The sequence below is a fragment of the Oncorhynchus masou genome, chromosome 20 (genome assembly GCF_036934945.1).
Source record: "Oncorhynchus masou masou isolate Uvic2021 chromosome 20, UVic_Omas_1.1, whole genome shotgun sequence".
Taxonomy (NCBI): Eukaryota; Metazoa; Chordata; class Actinopteri; order Salmoniformes; family Salmonidae; genus Oncorhynchus; species Oncorhynchus masou.
Window position 1 is genome coordinate 257652 of NC_088231.1, and position 20852 is coordinate 278503.

General features: G+C 43.1%; 2 protein-coding genes across 2 annotated transcripts in view; one reads left to right on the forward strand and one right to left on the reverse strand.

Annotated features, from left to right (window-relative positions):
- Window positions 1-978: 978 nt before the first annotated feature.
- On the reverse strand, window positions 979-4340 carry LOC135506643 (small ribosomal subunit protein eS6). The gene is made up of 6 exons (XM_064925961.1): window positions 4255-4340; window positions 3277-3408; window positions 2593-2803; window positions 1988-2134; window positions 1374-1531; window positions 979-1111 (listed from the first exon to the last, which is right to left on the reverse strand). The coding sequence occupies exons 1-6, from the start codon at window positions 4258-4260 to the stop codon at window positions 1016-1018; spliced, it is 750 nt and encodes a 249-aa protein (XP_064782033.1). The 5' UTR covers window positions 4261-4340; the 3' UTR covers window positions 979-1015.
- A 3197-nt stretch (window positions 4341-7537) lies between these two features.
- The window catches only part of LOC135506644 (alkaline ceramidase 2-like), a 32354-nt gene continuing 19039 nt past the window's right edge, over window positions 7538-20852 (forward strand). Inside the window, exons 1-4 of the mRNA XM_064925962.1 lie at window positions 7538-7618; window positions 7740-7887; window positions 8411-8525; window positions 15197-15338. Coding sequence (XP_064782034.1) covers window positions 7780-7887; window positions 8411-8525; window positions 15197-15338 — 365 coding nt within the window. The 5' untranslated portion in view covers window positions 7538-7618; window positions 7740-7779. The remainder of the gene's footprint in view (window positions 7619-7739; window positions 7888-8410; window positions 8526-15196; window positions 15339-20852) is intronic.

Genomic DNA, 20852 nt, shown 5'->3' on the forward strand with positions numbered 1-20852 from the left:
CGTCGTCCAACTTGTTGAGCTTCAATTGGCGGATACTTACATTCTCCTGCAAAATGTCTTGATAAACATGGAAATTCATTTTTCTGTTGATGACAGCAAGTTGTCCAGGCTCTGAGGCAGCCCCAAACCATGATGCTCCCTCTACACGTTATTTGGGATGAGGTTTTGATATTGTTCCTTCCAAACCACTACTTTAGTTTCACCTGGCCACAGAATATTTTGCCAGTAGCGCTGTGGAACATCCAACATGCCAATGTTTTTTTGTCTTCCATGGTGTCCTCCCATGAACACCATTCCTGCATGTCCCAGAGATTTCTATAAATCTTTAGCTGACACTGGGATTCTTCTTAACCTCATTGAGCATTCTGCACTGTGCTTGAGGTAATCTCTGCAGGACGGCCATTCCTAGGGAGTAGCAAGTGCTGAAATGTCTTACTGTGGACGATGAACTAAAGGCTTTTAGAGATACTTTAGTAACCCTTTCCAGCTAAACGCAAGTCAACAATTCTTAATCTTGGGTTTTCTTAGAACTTGTGTTCAAGGCATGGTTCACATCAGGCAATGCTTGTTGTGAATAGCAAACTCACATTGTGTGAGTTTTTAAATAGGGCAGCTCTAACCAACATCCCCAATCGTCTCATTGATTGGACTCTAGGTTAGCCAACTCCTGACACCAATTAGCTTTTGGAGAAGTCATTAGCCTTGGGGTTCACATACTTTTCCAACCTACACTGAATGTTTAAAGTATGCATTCAATAGCAAGAAAAATACAATAATTTGTTTAAGCGCTGTCTATTGTTGCAACTTAGAGGCAGATCAGATCCCATTTGACCAATTTATGTAGAAATCCAGGTAATTCCAAAGGGTTCATACTTTTTCTTAACAGTTTTCGGAGCCATGGAGCCTCTTATGGATGTGAAAATGATCAATACAAATGGACATTATTTTAGATGTATGAAACAATAAAAAAAACAGTAACAGCATTTCAGCAAAACATTTAATTCAATTCCACATTTCACTTCTGGCTGGACTCAGATTTGGATGTGGAGGCCCTAAGGGAGGAGAGACGGCGCCTTTTGGCGATCTGTTCCTGGCGCTTCTCCTTAGCCTCCTGCAAACAAGGTTGAGATTTGTTAGTCCTCCTACATGTGAACAATTGTCATTGAGTAACATCATTGGGGATTTTATACATACGGACATTTTTAATTAATTAACCATTTTATGAGTCAACTTGCAATCATACATCAACTCGCTTGCAATCGTTGGAATGAAATCAATGGTGTTCACAACATTCAGGGCAATTCATTACACGGAATAGATAATGACTCATATTACAGCCAAATGCCTAAGTAGTGCCTAAGTCCCTTCGGTACCTTCATCCTCTTGGCCAGCAGCTTGGCGTACTCGGAAGCCTCTTCCTTATTCTTCTGGGTGCGCTGTTTCTTAAGGGCAATGCGGCGGCGCTTGTGCTGCAGCACACGGGGTGTTACTAGCCTCTGGATCCTGGGAGCCTTGGTCCTGGGCTTCTTACCTGGAAAAGATTGGGAAGAGGTGTTACCAGTGGCATTTACTACAAAGTGTGTGCGTGCACATGGGAAAATAGTTAAGGTTTCAATGTTTATGAAATGTATATAGATCTTAGTGATTGAGAGTTATAGCCGTTGTTCATTCTAGTCAGCATTCTGAATGTTCACCTGAAAGAAATGTCCCATTCATTCAAAATGTCCCACACAAAACTATAAGTTGCCTCAAATGAGATTTTAGCAAATCTACTTATTGGGAGAGCATTGCAGTTCAACCAGCCATGGTCAGAGGGTCAGGTTGCATCTGGTAAAGCAGCTCTACAGTTTCTGTAGCACAACATTGTCCCCCCTTTGAGGCTACAGACCAGCCAGAAAGGCTGTCAAGAGTTTACAAGTGCTGATGTGCCAAGCTTGTTACCAATCCATTCATTAACAGGACCATTTAGAAGCAGTGTTGGCCTCACCTTCTTTAGTCAGGGGTCTCCTCACAACATACTGCCTGACATCATCCTCCTTGGCCAGGTTGAAGAGCTTGCGGATCTTGCTGGCCCTCTTGGGTCCCAAGCGGCGGGGCACAGTGCTGTCGGTCAGGCCGGGGATGTCCTTCTCACCTGGGAGATGGAGGGAAAAGGCGTCAGGCCACTAGATAAAAAAAATAAAAAAGGTCTATACAGAAATCACCACACCATATCCAAGCGCTGGCAGCGGGAGCAGAACAGCACCGAGGATGTTCAAGTTGTTTTCAAAGGTATATAGTCTTGAAACACGCACGTCTTGTTTTCCTTAATGGGTTTTGTAAATTTGTATTTAATAGATTAGATTTATGCAGGACTCATCTTTAAAAAAAGAAAGAAAGACCTTTCAAAATAACCCAATGTTAAAATGGGGAAAGGATTGGGAGAGCATTGCAGTTCAACCAGCCATGGTCAGAGGGTCAGGTTGCATCTGGTAAAGCAGCTCTACAGTTTCTGTAGCACAACACTGTCCCCCCTTTGAGGCTACAGATCAGCCAGAAAGGGTCTACTAAGGTGTGCCAGAGCAAGTTGTTACCATCATTACAACTCCATACCTTTCTTGATGATAACCAAGTTCAGCACGCTGAGGTTGGCATCAACGATGCAGCCGCGGACAGACTTGCGTTTGCGCTCTCCTGTCCTACGGGGGCGGTAACAGGAATGGCCCTTGGCAAGCAGCAAGCGCACACGGCCATGGGTCAGCACACCCTGCTTCATGGGGAAGCCCTGCTTGTCGTTGCCTCCGCTGATGCGCACCATGTAGCCCTGGGAGAGATGAGAGCCAAGATTAAGTTTAAAAAAACCTTGCTCTATACAAGGACCTGATGATCATACAAGTTAGACTTTTGTTTAGTGAAATGTATTAGCGAAAGGTTTGGAAGAGCAATGCAATTCAACCAGCCATGGTCAGGGGGTAAGGTTGCATCTTGTAAAGCAGCTCTGCAGTTTCTGTAGCACAACACTGTCCCCCCTACAGACCAGCCAGGAAGGGTCTACTAAGTTGTGTGAGATCATGTTGAGTTGAACACGAGCAGTATCAACATTCGGTTTCAAGACACACTGGCATCCAAGGTATTGAATTGACTATTCCAAAATTACCCAGTGCTATAGTCAATGAGCTTGGAGTAAATAATGAAGACTACATTCACTTGAGTTTGAGGCTAACTAATTTAACTATTTAAAAAAAATTGCCTGCAGGATCTGAAAACTGAGCATCTTTCTTAGTGACTGTAGCTTACCTTCCACTCATCTCCCAGGGGATCAGCAGCCACCTCTGTGGCCATACGCTTTTCGTAGAAGGTTCGCAACTTGCGCTCATCATCCACTTCAATCAGCTTCTGACAGCCAGTGGCAGGAAACGAGATATTCAGCTGAGAGAGACATATATAGATCAGTGTGTTGTAGATTGACCAGATGTAGCAAGCTCTCCTAGTTGAGAAGGCCATAGCAATGTACATCAGGCAGATTGCTTGCTAGACGATCACCTTGCACCTATGCTACCCATCCATAACCAACTTTAAATGTCTTGAATAATTAACTACTACAGTAGCCTAACCAAAACGATGGTGAGACAGCCGAATTGAGTGCAACATGATGCAGATGTACACGGGATGCTAGCATGTTGGCTGTTAATGCAATTGGTTAATTCTTGTTAGCTAGTTTCCTAGAAACAAGATTCGTTACACAGAACACGGAGTGCAAGTGAATTTCAGTCACGGGAAAATAATTCGGCAGCTAACTTCACACTATTTGGAACGATCTAGGGACACGCTGTTAAGTAGCTAACGTTAACTGTAGTTAACCAATGTCGGAAGCTAGCTGGCTGTACGCGGCCTTGAGGACAACTACGTTGCGATTAACAAACCTGCAACTGATTGGCGAAATATGGATGTGTGAACAAACCCACATCAGAGATCATATTCGTACTCCACCCCAAAGAACAGCAGAGGATACGTTGTTGCGGTTCTTTGAATGACGCCCGGCAAGACATGCACATTTCTCTCAGGAGGCAGACATGTTTTCAGGTTCACTTAGTAACGTTGCCAGCCATAGCTAACTAGCTAGCTAGCAACAAAATCAACATGCATCCTAAAATACAATGCAATATCTGACTAAACAAGATACCGTGTTATAATATTGTAATAAACTACTCCAATTCGGCCTGGATATTAACAAGGATATACATGTTATTTGAAAGATGAGTTGAATTATCTTACCTTCATTTTGTAAAACTGGCTCGACAACAGTCTGCCACCGAAAAGAGAGCGGATGTCCGCCTTGCTGTCTCACATAGGCATCATCTGTTATCGCGATAACACGTGGTGTTAGTTACAATGTTGCGTTTTTCTCATATTAATCTTTCACCAGCATTTAAAACTGCATGCACAAATGTAATGGGAACATTCCGTTAAATACTCCTAAATGAAACATGTAATTATAAAAAAATTGTAACTGAACCTGGTCTCTAATATCCCCATATTCCCCTCCAATGACAGTATAAACAAGGCATTCGTCTTTCTTTATTGTCAACTATAGGCCTTTCAATATGCTGTAATTCACTACATATATGATTTCATAATTTTTGTCTTTATGGAAAATTATACTTGTGCATCATCATGCATCTGTTACAATTAGTTGCTGTATTCAAGGGTAGGCCTACTTGAAATTTCACCACACTTCAGTGCCAGAAACATGGGAGGGAAAGGTAGATCTATGGAGTGGAAGAGCCAAGATTGAGTGAAATGCTAAGGAAATCTTCAGGGAATGTAGTATTTAACTATGCAATTAATTTCCTTAGGAAGACGAGAATAATGGGTAGAATTTAGATATTCCCTTTCCCTGGTCCACACTCCAGTCTAGTTGGTGGCGGTAATGCACCCCAAAGTTGGTTGCCAACTGCCATATAAATCCACAGAAGAAAAAGAAGAATTACAGCTAATTAAATTGTAGACCAGTTAGCCAAAAGAGCTTTGAAACCTGTTATAATTTATATTAATGTCCCACTGGGTAGAGGTGAGGCCAAGTGTATGATCAGAGTCATTTTGATAGATGTGTGGCAGAAGAGATGGGACTCTGAGCCCAAGTGCCGGCATTTATATGCCCTGCAAAGAAAGGTCGGTGGACCAATATTCAATGGCCAGATTAGGTGGCGTTTGCTCGATTGCTCTTCGGACATTGTCCATTGAACTTGTCATTACATCTGGTTGGCAAGCATGTGAATGGTTTGTGTCTGGACTGTATGATCCATGAAACGGTGGAGCATGTGTTATTATATTGTGGTAAGTATGTTGAGGAGAGGAAAATATCGAAGTGTAGGGTCATTGAGGTTGGACGGGTTGGAAGGGATTTTGGGGATGTGGGAGGGTCTATAAGAAGTTAGTAGAGCTCTTTTTTATTTTCTCAGAAGTACTGAGTTAGGTAGGAGGATTTAGAAATGTTGTAAACCGTGATTGACCACACACTCCAGCACAGTAGGTTGCAGCACGCAACGTTGGCTTGCGGACCACCATTATATACCGTATGTGAACTGATTGCCCCCCATCTATCTTCAGAGCTCGTGCTGCTAGGTGACCTAAAACTGGGACTTGCTTAACACCCCAGCCACCCTACAATCTAAGCTTGATGCACTCAATCTCACACAAATGACCAATGAACCTACCAGGTACCACCCCAAAGCCGTAAACACGGGCACCCTCATAGATATCATCCTAACCAACTTGCCCTCTTGACTGTACAGTATGGTTGTTTTACTCTATGTGTAACTCTGTGTTGTTTTATGTGTCAAACTGCTTTGCTTTATCTTGGCCAGGTTGCAATTGTAAATGAGAACTTGTTCTCAACTTGCCTACCTGGTTAAATAAAGGTGAAAAAAGAAGAAGAGAGTAATTGGGTGAAGGCCACGGTGGGGAGGATCGCGGAAAATAAAATAAGGAAGGAAGTGGAACATATTATGAATAAAGGTGGAGTGGGGGATTGCACAGGCCTTCTGAAAGATCTGGTGAACGAGAAGATGATGGGAAAAAAAGGAGAGACATTGAATATTTATTGAGTGAATATGGAAGAGGATCGCACAGAACTTTTTGAAGAGCTTGAGGAGGAAATGGGACAGGACGAGAGTGAGGATGAATTAAATGTAGTGGCAGGTGCTTTGATGACTGCTGAGAAGAAGTTGAGTGTAGAGGAAAGTAGTGAGGTGACGAAGGTGGGTGTCAAATGCAAAAACAGGGATACAAGCTCCAATAGTTCAGAGATGACATTTGTTGAGAGTGAGGGTGATCTACCTGCGGTGAGGATCACCAATTTCGGGCCTCGTCCTAAAGATGATTTTGGTCCAGTGTGAGTGAGAATTGTAGAGAAAATGGAGTTTTGCTGTGTGGTTGATCCATATGTGGTATCAGGTTGGGTGGAGGAGAGGTTGGGGACTGTTGAGATGGAGAAGGTAACTTGGAGTGGACTCGTGATTATTTATTGTATTTCCTCCGCTCCGAGGGCACTCTGGTTTACGAGATTAGGGGCAATAATTTTGACGTGCTTTGCTCTCTATGACAGGCGCCGTTGAAAGGAATGATAACGGTGGTGGCATGAAGTGTTGAGGAGGAGCAGTTGAAATGGAAGATTCCCAGTGTCTGTGACGCCTGCCGCTTGATGAAACATAGGTCCGTTGGGGAAAAGGAGAAGACATTATCTGTCATGCTGAGTTTTGATGCAGTTGTTACCAGATAAGGTAAAAGTAGGAAGTGTCAGTTATCCATTGAGAGTTTATGTTCTGAAAATATTACAGTGTTTTTGATGTCAAGGTTATCAGCATATTGCAACAGATGCCTCGATGTGAGAAGTGTGCAGGAGGGCATGAGACAAAGGAATGTGTAGTATCGGTGTAGAAAGTTCTGTGTGTTAGTTGTGGGGGTGATCATGGGACTGGAGATACGAGGTATCCGGTGAGAGAAAGGCAGATTGAGGGTACTACAGAAAGTGTTGAATACTGAAGCAGTGAAGAGAGTGATAGAGAAGGATGGGTATAGGGTGAGGGATCCTGAGAGGATTCCTGTGGGTAGGCAGAGGTCGAGAGAGTGATGGGAAGAATGTGCGCTTCAGTAAGGTGGGCTTTTTAGCATTTATAGCCATGGTTGTACTGCAGAAATGAATCGAAAGTCACAGAAAATATAGTTTGTAGTGGTAGCGGCAGAGAGGTACTTGGTATTGCGAGGATTTACTGCAGAGCAGCTAGAGGCGGTGTTGAGTGGTAGTGATATGTCCTCTCAGACCGTTGGTCTGGAGTAGGAATAGATAGGGTTAAATAGTGGAATGAGTGGTGTTTTTGTTAGAGAGGGCTAATAGGTGGTAGGGTAATTTTCCTTTTTCCCAATTTTGCATTATTATTTCCAATAATGTAATGTATGTAGACCGTGAATGGCATCACACACCCGTGCAGTAGGTGGCGGTGTATGCAACTAGAAGTTCGATGCGATCCGACAACCAAATCCCAAGAAGAAGATGACGAAGAACAAGAACAATCATTACAGCGCTTTTGCACTTTGTTGAGAGCGGAGTTGCACGACAAGCTTGCATTGGGATATACTGGTGATTTAAAATGCGTTTGAATTTGGATGCATTTTGTATACAGCTACGTGTTTCAAATTATGGTAATTGATCGTCTAGCGGTCCACAGCTGATTTGATTGTCGACTGTTTTATCTCAATAGTGACTGCGGAGTCCTATCCATTACTAGAACAAGTCGAGACATGACTAATCCTATGTTTTGGGACCAACTGCAAGCTGGAAGCTCCGAGGTGGACTGGTGTGAAGGCAATTATCTTATTTACCCTAGCATTGCAGAGTTTTATAACACGGTTAGTCATTTATCTTTATGCCAATATTGTAATCTGTTTTGTGACAGCCATTGCTTAGTGTCTGTCAATATTTGCTAATCCTTACTTTTCTGCATGGCACTGCTTCCCGTTATTTACTGTATTGTGATTTCGTTTGAATGTTACTACCCCAGATTGGTAGTTGACACATCCTCACTTTTCAACAGTTGGATTTTTAGGACATAGAAAGGGGTAAAGAACATACAGGCGCAATGGCACCTCCTCTGTTTCAACAGCTGTCAGCAACCATCAATGCTGAGTTGTTTGTTTTTGCCTATCAAGAAGACATCTTGGTATTTAGATGAAACATTTTCATATTGTTCAGTAGGCCTACCTCTTGTATTCGTATACGTGTTCCTAAAGATTCAGAAGTTCTGTTGCAATACAGAGTGAAATTAATGGATGTGTGTATTGTATTTATATCAAGCATATCACATGCTTGGTAACTTTTAGGCTACAATTCTGCTCACATTTTCATTCCCTTAATTTTTTCCCCTCATTTCAGATCAGCAACATCTTGTTTTTTGTTTTACCGCCTATATTAATGTGCTTGTTCCGCCAGTATGCAACACATTTCAACAGTGGAATATATCTCATTTGGATTCTACTGGTTGTAATTGGTAAGTTGTTTTGACAAAGCATGATGATTCCTTCATATACTTTGACGTGTGTGTGTGTGGTCTGAACGTCATCTTATTTTAAGGGCACTCATACTTATAGGTTTACGTCTGAAAAAAGGTGGTCTGAATATATAGAACACATCCCACACGTTTTCCTTTAATGGAAGACTTAAGGATGGCCATGTCACTAAAATGGCAATGCCTAGGTGTATGATGACACCAACCAAACATTGCTATCACAGTTAGTGCATTCAGAAAGTATTCAGACCCCTTGACTTTTTCCACATTTTGTTACGTTACACCCTTATTCTAAAATTGATTAAATAGTTTCATCACTTTACACACTATCCCATAATGACAAACCAAAAACAGGTTTTCAGAACATTTAGCAAATGTTTAAAAATCAAGTTCACATTTACGTAAGTACAGCCACAGGTCTTCTTGGGTATGGCACTACAGCTTGGCTCACCTGTATTTGGGGAGTTTAATCACATTCTTCTCTGCAGATCCTCAAGCTCTGTCAGGTTGGTTGGGGAGTGTCACTGCACTGCTATTTTAGATCGGGTTCAAGTCCGGGCTCTGGCTGGGCCACTCAAGGACATTCAGAGACATTCAGACAATCCTGCATTGTCTGGCTGTGTGCTTAGGGCTGTTGTCCTCTTAGATGGTGAACCTTCACCCCAGTCTGAGGTCCCGAGCGCTCTGGAGCAGGTTTTCATCAAGAATCTCTCAGTACATTGCTCCGTTCATCTTTCCCTTGATCCTGACTAGTCTCCCAGTCTCTGCCGCTGAAAAACATCCCCACAGCATGCTGCTGCCAACACCATGCTTCACCATAGGGATGGTGCCAGGTTTTCTCCAGGATGTGGGGCTTGGCATTCAGGCCAAAGAGTTCAATCTTGGTTTCATCAGACCAGAAAATCTTGTTTCTCATGGTCTGAGTCCTTTAGGTGCCTTTCGGCAAACTCCAAGTGTGCTGTCGTGCTTTACTGAGGTGTGGCTTCGGTCTGGCCACTCTACCATAAAGGCCTGATTGGTGGAGTGCTGCAGAGTTGGTTGTTCTTCTGGAAGGTTTTCCCATCTCTACAAATTAACTCTGGAGCGATGTCAGAGTGACCATCGGGTTTTTGAAAACCTCCCTGACCAATGCCCTTCTCCCCCTATTGCTCAGTTTGGCCAGGCGGCCTGCTCTGGGAAGAGTCTTGGTGGTTCCAAACTTCTTCTTTTCTTTAAAAAAAAGACTTTATTCTCCCTAATTTTCATGTTATCCAATTGGTAGTTAGTCTTCTCATCGCTGCAACTCCCGTACGGACTCGAGAGAGGTGAAGGTTGACAGCTGTGCGTCCTCCGAAACACAACCCAGCCAAGCCGCAATGCTTCTTGACACAACGGCCGCTTAACCCGGTAGCCAGCCGCACCAATGTGTCGGAGGAAATACCGTACACCTGGTGACCATGTCGGCGTGCATTGCGCCCGGCCCGCCACAGGAGTCGCTAGAGCGAGATGGGACAAGAACATCCCTGCCGGCCAAACCCTCCCCTAACCCGGATGACGCTGGGGCAATTGTGCACCCCATGGGTCCTCCGGTCGCGGCCGGCTATGACCGAGCCTGGACTTGAACCAGGATCTCTAGTGGCACAGCTAGCACTGCCTTGAACCACTGCACCACTCGGGAAGCAACTTCTTCCATTTAAGAATGATGGAGGCCACTGTTTTCTTGGAGACCTTGAATGCTGATAACTTATTTGGTACCCTTCTCCAGATCTGTGCTTCGACACAATCCTGTCTCTGAGCTCTCCGGACAATTCCTTCAACCTCGTGGCTTGGGTTTTGCTCTGACATGCACTGTCATCTGTGGGATATTATGTAGACAGGTGTGGGCCTTTCCAAATCTTGTCCAATCAATTGAATTTACCACAGGTTGACTCAATCAAGTTGTAAGGATGATCAATGGAAACAGGATGCAGCTGAGCTCAATTGAGTCTCATAGCAAAGGGTCTGAATACTTATGTAAATAAGGTATTTCTGTTTTTTATTTTCAAAAGTTTCTGAACCGGTTTTTGCTTTGTCATTAACTTCTTGGTGACAGGGGGCAGTATTTTTCATGTCCGGATGAAATGCATGCCCAAATTCAACTGCCTGCTACTCATCCCCAGAAGTTAAGGTATGCATATTATTAGTAGATTTGGATAGAAAACACAGAGGTTTCTAAAACTGAAAATAAGAATTTGTTCTTAACTGACTTGCCTAGTTAAATAAAGGTAAAAAAATATGGCAGGCAAAAACCTGGGAAGAAAATCTTACCAGGAAGTGGGAAATCTGAGGTTTGTAGGTTTTCAACTCTTTGCAAGATACAGTGGAAATGGGGTCATGTTGCACATCGTTAGAACATTGTTTGATGCTTCTACTGTGAAGTGGAGCCAAATGAGAGGGGAATGAGTCAGGTGTCTGGCAGAGAGCCACGGCTCGTGATGCGCAATCATGTGAAAGTTATCTCGCTTTTCTACAGACAAAGGAATTCTCCGGTTGGAACATTATTGAAGATTTTTGTTAAAAACATCCTAAAGATTGATTCTATACATCGTATGACATGTTTCTACGGACTGTAACGGAACTTTTTGGACTTTTCGTCCTGAATTTCCGCTGTTTAGATTTGTGTACTGAACGCGCGAACAACAAGGAGGAATTTGGACATAAATGATGGACATTATCGAACAAAACAAACATCTATTGTGGAACTGGGATTCCTGGGAGTGCATTCAGATGAAGATCATCAATGGTAAGTGAATATTTATAATGCTATTTCTGACTCCTGTTGACTCCAACATGGCAGATATCTCTTTGGGTTGATTTGTCGTCTGAGTGCCGTACTCAGATTATTGCATGGTGTGCTTTTTCCTTAAAGTTTTTTTTTGAAATCTGACACAGAGGTTGCATTAAGGAGAAGTGGATCTAACATTCCATGTATAACACTTATATTTTCATCAACATTTATGATGACTATTTCTGTAAATTGATGTGGCTATGCAAAATCACTGGATGTTTTTGGAACAAGTGAACGTTACACTCCAATGTACACTCAGATTTTTGGATATAAATATGAACTTTACCGAACAAAACATACATGTGTTTTGTAACATGAAGTCCTATGAGTGTCATCTGATGATCATCAAAGGTTAGTGATTAATTTTCTCTAGTTCTGCTTTTTGTGACTCCTCTCTTTGGCTGGAAAAATGGCTGTGTTTTTCTGTGACTTGGCTATGACCAAACATAATCGTTTGCTTTCGTCGTAAAGCCTTGAAATCGCACACTTGTCTTGTCTCGGTTGCGCGCATGAAAAACCTCTTGGAGTGGTCTTACTCCCTCAATTTTCAGAATACAAGCCTGAAACAATTTCTAAAGACTGACATCTAGTGGAAGCCATAGGAAGTGCAATTTGAGTCCTAAGTCAATGCATACTGTAATGGCATTTAATAGAGAACTACAACAACAACAAAAATCCCACTTCCTGGATGGATTTTTCCCAGGTTTTCGCCTGCCATATCAGTTCTATTATACTCCGATATTATTTTAACAGTTTGGAAACTTCAGAGTGTTTTCTATCCAAATCTATCAATTATATGCATATCCTAGCTTCTGGGCCTGAGTAGCAGGCTGTTTACTTTGGGCACGCTTTTCATCCAGAAATGATAATAGTGCCCCCTACCCTAATGAAGTTAAACAAATCAAAATATATTTTATATTTGAGATTCTTCAAATAGCCACCCTTTGCCTTGATGACAACTTTGAACACTCTTGGCATTCTCACAACCAGCTTTATGAGGTAGTCACCTGGAATGCATTTAAATTAACAGGTGTGCCTCGTTCAGTTAATTTGTGGAATTTCTTTCTTAAAGATATACTTCTCCTTAATGCAACCGCTGTGTCAGATTTCAAAAAAGCTTTACAGCGAAAGCACACCATGGAATAAGTACAGCGCTCCAAAACAAGCCATACAAATACCCACCATGTTGTGGAGTCAACAGAAGTCAGAAATAGCATTAAGTATTCATTTACCTCTTGATCTTCACTTAATCAGAATGGAATCCCAGTTCCACAATAAATGTTTGTTTTGTTCAATAAAGTCCATTTATGTCCAAATACCTCCTTTTTGTTTGCGCGTTTAGTTCACAAATCCAAATTCACAAGGTGCGAGAACTAGGTCCAGACAAAGGCAAACAGTTCCATTACAGTTCGTAGAAACATGCCAAACGATGGATAGAATCAATCTTTATGGTGTTTTTATCATAAATCTTCAATAATATTCCAACCGGATAATTCCTTTGTCTTTAGAAATGAAAGGGAATGCAGCTCGCTCTCACAGCCACGTGTGTGATTTAGCTCATGGCATTCTGTCAGACCCCTTAGTCAAACAGCTCTTATTTGCTCCCTCTTCACAGTTGAAGCCTGAAACAAGGTTCTAAAGACTGATATCTAGTGGAAGCCTTAGGAAGTGCAATCAGACCACATTTTACACTGTATATTGGATTGCCAAAGACTTAAACCTACAAACCTCAGATTTCCCACTTCCTGGTTGGATTGTTTCTCAGGTTTTTGCCTGCCATATGAGTTATGTTATACTCAGACATCATTCAAACAGTTTTAGAAACTTGAGTGTTTTCTATCCAAATCTACTAATAATATGCATATCCTGCCTGAGTAGGAGGCAGTTTACTCTGGGCACCTTATTCATCCAAGCTATTCAATACTGCCCCCCTGTTAACAAGACATTTGTGGAGTGGTTGAAAAACTTGTTTTAATTACTCCTAAGTTTATGTAAACTTCCAACTTCAACTGTGTGTGTGTGTTATTTATTTGACCCATATACCAATGGGTTCCCTTCTTTGCAAGGCATTGGAAATCTCCTTGTTTTTTGTTGTTGTTGAATCTGTGTTTTGAAGTTCACTGCTCAACTGAGAGACCTTACAATTATCTGTATGTGTGGGGTACAGGTAGGTAGGCATTCAAAAAGCATGTCAAGCACTTATTGCACACAGGCCATGCAACTTATTAAGCAAATGTTTGCTCCTCAGCTTATTTAGGCTTGCCATAACAAAGGGGTTGAATAATTTGACTCGATGTTTCAGCTTTTAATTTATTTATTTGTAAAAATGTCTAAACATCATTCCACTTTCACATTATGGGGTATTGTGTGTAGGCCAGTGAAACAAAATCTAAATTTTAATCAATTTTCAGGCTGTAACACAAAAATGTGGAGAAAGTGAAAGGGTGTGAATAGTTTAAGAGTTCAACTGATATTCCTCTGGTTTTGCATTCAGCCCCGATGCCAAGACAAAACCTCTCGAATCTTGGCTATTCTGCCGTGTTTGTGAAGTCAAAGGGGACTGGAATAGTTATTTCTACAGCTGCCATTTCTATTTTGTTAGGTCTCTGCGAAGCCTACACTGCTGATTATTGTACAGGCTGTGGGGTTGCCTAAATTTACAGCATCACCCACAATCCCCAAACAACATATTTAACTGTATCCTGATCTGGAAGTCTGCAGTCTAAAATGGATGACTATAAAAACCGTAAAATAGATTCCAGAGTTTAATAGCATACGGCATTACATGACTAGTGGGACAGCAGCTGCACTGTGGCCACAATTCGCATAACTTCTGCCTCTTCTTACAGTTTCTAAAGCGGAGTTCACCTCTGACCTGAGTTGGAACACAGAGCTGGAATCTAATCTAGAGTTGTATGCCTGGTCTCCTGGCTCCTTCCTCTGTCTAGCTAGGCCCTACCCAGAGTGTCTGGATACAGTGAACACTAAGAGGATGTTTCCCAATTCTGGTCCTGTTGACCTGAAGGGCAAAAACAAAACTGCCCCCTTTTTAGTCCCCAGGACCAGAATTGAGAAACACATCCTCTGTTCACTGCATGCAGTTCTGAAGGGACTGGATAAGTCAAGCAGTGTGGCAATGGCTCCACCTTGGTGAAAGAGATTGGACACCACAACATAAATAATCTTTAGGCTACAGTGGAATAAATGAATAACTAAGAACACGTTTCCGCCGCAGCCGTCCTCTGAGATGGCCCCACCTTGCCTTCCCATGGACAAAAGAGAGATTTTGCCACATTGTTCACACCTGTGTGGTTCCGTCGGATCTGAGGAGGTTAGAGTTTAGGTGGGGGAAGGGCTAGGGTTGATGTCTGTTGGGAGATATGTGTTTCAGGTGAACTCTCCCACTGTTTTCAATTGACTTCTGAGAGGATGTGTGAAATTGTGTTTCAAAACATCCTGCCGCTAATCAGAAGTTTGATTTCTGCAAGAGGGTGATATTTTCTTGTTTTGAAAGAACCAAGACCACAATTTGATAAGGGAACATTTTTGGAAAATTATCAAAGTAATAATATAAAAGTGAATAAAATTAGTCTGGGGGAGTTGAGGAGCTCTGTGTGCCTGCAAATCCTGTGCATCTGAAATGGTACCCTATTCCGGAGTCACTGCTTTAGACCAGTTACAGCAATTTCATTCATAGTCCAAATAACACACCACCTGTGGACTACCAGTAACACCTGTTGCCAATAACCCCACAAATGATCAGATGTTGTCTTATTATTATGCCTATTAAAAGGCACAGTGTTGGTTTTGTATAGTATGTAACTCTGGTGTGTCTCCTTTGCCTCAGGTATTGGCTCCACATACTTCCATGCCACCCTCAGTTTCCTGGGTCAGATGCTGGATGAGTTGTCCATCCTGTGGGTGCTCATGTGTGCCATAGGCATGTGGTTCCCCAAGAGATATCTGCCCAAGATGTTCAGGAATGACAGGTGAGTCAACAGTTTGCCTTGTCTCATTACTCAATTCATGCCCTTCACCTTGGCCATTGTGCTTCGATGTTTGCAGATATGAAGGGTCTGTGCAGACTCTAGCCTTTTTGGGGACTGGTTGTTTTCTGTTCCATTAAACTACATGATATCAAATAAAATGTTATGTCACATGCTTCGTAAACCGTGTTATGCTGATATGCTAAACAGTGATACATACGTACGTACGTTAAACATACATTGCGTACCATACATACATGCATACACTTGTGTCCTTTTGAAATTATCTGGATTTCTGCATAAATTAGTCATAAAATGATATCTTTATATTTGTAAAGATTTACATAATTTAAACATTTGCAGTGTAGGTTTGAAAAAGTATGTGAACCAAGGCTAATGACTTCTCCAAAAGCTAATTGGAGTCAGCTAACCTGGAGTGTAGTCATTGAGGTGAGATTGGAGAAGTTGGTTAGAGCTGCCCTGTCCTATTAAAAAAAATGTGAGTTTGCTATTCACAAGAAGCATTGCCTGATGTGAACCATGCCTCGAACAAAAGAGTTCTCAGAAGACCCAAGATTAGTTGTCGACTTGCATAAAGCTGGAAAGGGTTACAAAAAGTATCTCTAAAAGCCTTGATTGTCTATAAATGGAGAAAGTTTATCAGTGTTACTCTCCCTATGAGTGGCCATCCTGCAAAGATGACTGCAAGAGCACAGCGCATAATGCTCAATGAGGTTAAGAAGAATCTTAGTGTCAGCTAAAGACTTAAATAAATCTCTGGAGCATGCTAACATCTCTGTTGACGAGTCCACGATACGTAAAACATTAAACAAGAATCTTGTTCATGGGAGGACACCACGGAAGAAGCCACTGCTGTCCAAAAAAAAACATTGCTGCACGTCTGAAGTTCGCAAAAGAGCACCTGGATGTTCCACAGCGCTACTGGCAAAATATTCTGTGGACAGATGAAACTAAAGTTGAGCTGTTTGGAAGGAACACAACACTATGTGTAGAGAAAAAGGCACAGGACACCTTAATCAACCTCATCCCAACTGTGAAGTATGGTGAAGGGAGCATCATGGTTTGGAGCTGCTCAGTCCGATGATGCTGTGACACACCGCCCCAGATCATGACGGACCCGCCACCTCCAAATGGTGTTGATGTGAGCCATGACCAGCCTTTTTAAAGCATTTCATGGCTATAGATTTTAGTGCTTACGGGGCGATAGTAATTTATGTAGGTTACCTTGGCGTTCTTGGGCACGAGGACTAGTAGGTCAGCTTGAAACAAGTTGGTATTAGACTGGGTCAGAGATGGGAGCCCTATTTTCAACCTAAGTGACACAGTGGTCTAAGGCACACACCACAGTGTAAGAGGTGTCACTACAGTTCCTGGTTCGAATCCAGGCTGAATCTCATCTGGCTGTGATTGGGAGTCCCATAGGGCGGTGCACAGTGTTGTCCTGGTTTGGCTGGAGTAGGCCGTCATTGTAATTAAGAATTAGTTCTTAACTGGTTTACCTAGTTAAATAAAATAAACATGTCAGTGAAAACACTGACCAGCTGATCAATAATGTAAAATATTACATTTCTAAGTTTTAATTTGTTCTCCTTTGAGTAAGCAACTTTCTTTCTGCAATATTAAGCTGATCCACCCTCCAAAAAAAAAAAAAAAAAAAAAGCAAACTTCCGGATGAAAGAAACACTTATACTTCCGGTGCCGACAGAGATGGTCGCTTCGCGTTCCTAGGAAAATATGCAGTATTTTTTTTTTTACGTGTTATTTCTTACATTGGTACCCCAGGTAATCTTAGGTTTCATTACATACAGTCGGGAGGAACTACTGAATATAAGAGCAACGTCAACTCACCATCATTACGACCAGGAATATGACTTTCCCGAAGCGGATCCTGTGTTCTGCCTTCCACCCAGGACAATGGATTGGATCCCAGCCGACGACCCAAAACAACGACGTCGTAAAAGAGGCAAACAAAGCGGTCTTCTGGTCAGGCTCCGGAGACGGGCACATCGCGCACCGCTCCCTAGCATACTACTCGCCAATGTCCAGTCTCTTGACAACAAGGTTGATGAAATCCGAGCAAGGGTAGCATTCCAGAGAGACAGAGGCTGTAATGTTCTTTGCTTCATGGCAACATGGCTCACTCGAGAGACGCTAACGGAGTCGGTGCAGCCAGCTGGTTTCTTCACGCATCACGCCGACAAACGACCATCTTTCTGGTAAGAAGAGGGGCGGGGGGTGGGTATGCCTTATGATTAACGAGACATGGTGTGATCATAACATACTCGTCCTTCTGTTCACCTGACTTAGAATTCCTCACAATCAAATGTCGACCGCATTATCTACCAAGGGAATTCTCTTCGTATATATTCCTCCCCCCAAGCAGACATATCGATTGGCCCTGAACAAACTTTATTTGACTCTATGTAAACTGGAAACCACATCCTGAGGCTGCGTTCATTGTAGCTGGGGATTTTAACAAGACTCCCAAAACTGTATCAGCATATCGATTGTGCTACCAGGGCTGGTAAAACCATGGATCATTGCTATTCTAACTTCCGCGACGCATATAAGGCCCTCCCCCGCCCTCCTTTCAGAAAAGCTGACCACGACTCCATTTTGTTGCTTCCAGCCTTTAGACAGAAACTAAAACAAGAAGCTCCCACGCTCAGGTCTGTTCAACGCTGGTCCGACCAATCTGATTCCACGCTTCAAGACCGCTTCGATCACGTGGATTGGGATATGTTCCGCATTGTCAAACAACAACATTGATGAATATGCAGATTCGGTGAGCGAGTTCATTAGAAAGTGCATTGACAATGTCGTACCCATAGTAACGATTTAAACAACTCCAAACCAGAAACTGTGGATTGATGGCAGCATTCGCGTGAAACTGAAAGCGCGAACCACTGCTTTTAACCAGGGCAAGGTGACCGGAAACATGACCAAATACAAACAGTGTAGCTATTCCCTCCAAGGCAATCAAACAAACTAAGCGTTAGTATAGCGACAAAGTAGAGTCGCAATTAAACGGCTCAGGCACGAGGTATGTGGCAGGGTCTACAGTCAATCACGGATTACAAAAAGAAAACCAGCCCCGTCGCGGACCAGGATGTCTTGCTCCCAGACAGACTAACTTTTTTGCCCGCTTTGAGGACAATACAGTGCCACTGACGCGGCCCGCTACCCAAACCGGCGGACTCTCCTTCACTGCAGCCGATGTGGTTAAAACATTTTAAACGCGTTAACCCTCGCAAGGGCTGCAGGCCCAGACGGCATCCCCAGCCGCATCCTCAGAGCATGCGCAGACCAGCTGGCTGGTGTGTTTACCGACATATTCAATCAATCCCTATACCAGTCTGCTGTTCCCACATGCTTCAAGAGGGCCACCATTGTTCCTGTTCCCAAGAAAGCTAAGGTAACTGAGATAAACAACTACCGCCCCGTAGCACTCACTTCCGTCATCATGAAGTGCTTTGAGAGACTAGTCAAGGACCATATAACCTCCACCCTACCTGACACCCTAGACCCACTCCAATTTGGTTACCGCCCAAATAGGTCCACAGACGATGCAATCTCAACCACACTGCACACTGCCCTAACCCATCTGGACAAGAGGAATAGCTGTGAGAATCCTGTTCATCGACTACAGCTCAGCATTCAACACCATATTACCCTCCAAACTCGTCACCAAGCTCGAGACGCTGGGTCTCGACCCCGCCCTGTGCAACTGGGTACTGGACTTCCTGACGGGCCGCCCCCAGGTGGTGAGGGTAGGTAACAACATCTCCACCCCGCTGATCCTCAACACTGGGGCCCCACAAGGGTGCTTTCTGAGCCTTCTCCTGTACTCCCTGTTCACCCACGACTGCGTGGCCATGCACGCCTCCAACTCAATCATCAAGTTTGCGAACGACACGACAGTGGTAAGCTTGATTACCAACAACGATGAGACTGCCTACAGGGAGGAGGTGAGTGTGGTGTCAGGAAAATAACCTCACACTCAACAAAACAAAGGAGATGATTGTGGACTTTAGGAAACAGAGGGAGCACCCCCTTATCCATTTCGACGGGACAGTAGTGGAGAGGGAAGTAAGTTTTAAGTTTCTCGGCGTACACATCACGGACAAACTGAATTGGTCCACCCACACAGACAGCGTCGTGAAGAAGGCGCAGCAGCGCCTCTTCAACCTCAGGAGGCTGAAGAAATTTGGCTTGTCACCAAAAGCACACAAACATCTACAGATGCAATCGAGAGCATCCTGTCGGGCTGTATCACCGCCTGGTACGGCAACTGCTCTGCCCACAACCGTAAGGCTCTCCAGAGGGTAGTGAGGTCTGCACATCGCATCCCCGGGGGCAACCTACCTGCCCCCCCCAGGACACCTACACCACCCAATGTCACAGGAAGGCCATAAAGATCATCAAGGACAACATCCACCCGAGCCACTGCCTGTTCACCCCGCTATCATCCTGAAGGCGAGGTCAGTACAGGTGCATCAATGCAGGGACCGAGAGACAGAAGCTGTTTTTCAATCTCAAGGCCATCAGACTATTAAACAGCCACCACTAACACCGAGTGGCTGCTGCCAACACACTGACTCAACTCCAGCCACTTTAATAATGGAAATTGATGTAAAAATGTATCACTAGCCACTTTAAACAATGCTACTTAATAATGTTTACATGCCCTACATTACTCATATCATAAGTATATACTGTACTGGATACCATCTACTGCATCTTGCCTATGCCGTTCTGTACCATCACTCATTCATATCTTTATGTACATATTCTTTATCCCTTTACACTTGTGTGTATAAGGTAGTAGTTTTGGAATTGTTAGATTACTCGTTGGTTATTACAGCATTGTCGGAACTAGAAGCACAAGCATTTCGCTACGCTCACATTAAAATCTGCTAACCATGTGTATGTGACCAATAAAATTTGATTTCAGTTTCATAGATGTTTATTTTACCATGAGCTTTTTCTACTCCTGGTGTTTCATTAAGTTTGCTGTTGGCTACTCTTTGTCATGTGGCCATTGATATGACCATGTTTAATAATAGTCCTGTCTGAGATAGCTGACACCAGTCAAAGCTGCATCACATGTCCCTATACCCCTTTACATTGTCATTTAAAGGCATTATGGACACCTCTGGTGGCTGTCATCCATGTGTACTCTACCTAGTTATTTCAGCTTATGTCAGCCTAAATGGCAGCACATCTATTCGTTTTTCATTATGGGTCCTTGAGACGACAGTCAGGAAGGAGACGTGTGTCAGTCCTATTGTCTCTAAGGACTTTCCTTAGTCTTACCTGGATTGTTTGTGGCACAAAAGAATACGATCAAAAATAGAATGTAGGGAATCATTACAAATAAAAACATTTATTGAAGTTGATGTCTCACGTCACATGTTGCATTACATCTCAAGTTGAATTATTGGCGCTAAACAACTCCCCCTCACTCATCTCCACAATCAGGGCTCTGAGGACATC

What these genes read in the sequence shown, in the direction of transcription:
- LOC135506643 (XM_064925961.1), bottom strand. An exon ending in CCCTGGGAGATGAGTGGAAG is followed by an intron (nt 2,804 to 3,276) that starts GTAAGCTACAGT and finishes CATCTCTCCCAG; the next exon opens with GGCTACATGGTGCGCATCAG. An exon ending in TGCTGGCCAAGAGGATGAAG is followed by an intron (nt 1,112 to 1,373) that starts GTACCGAAGGGA and finishes CCTTGTTTGCAG; the next exon opens with GAGGCTAAGGAGAAGCGCCA.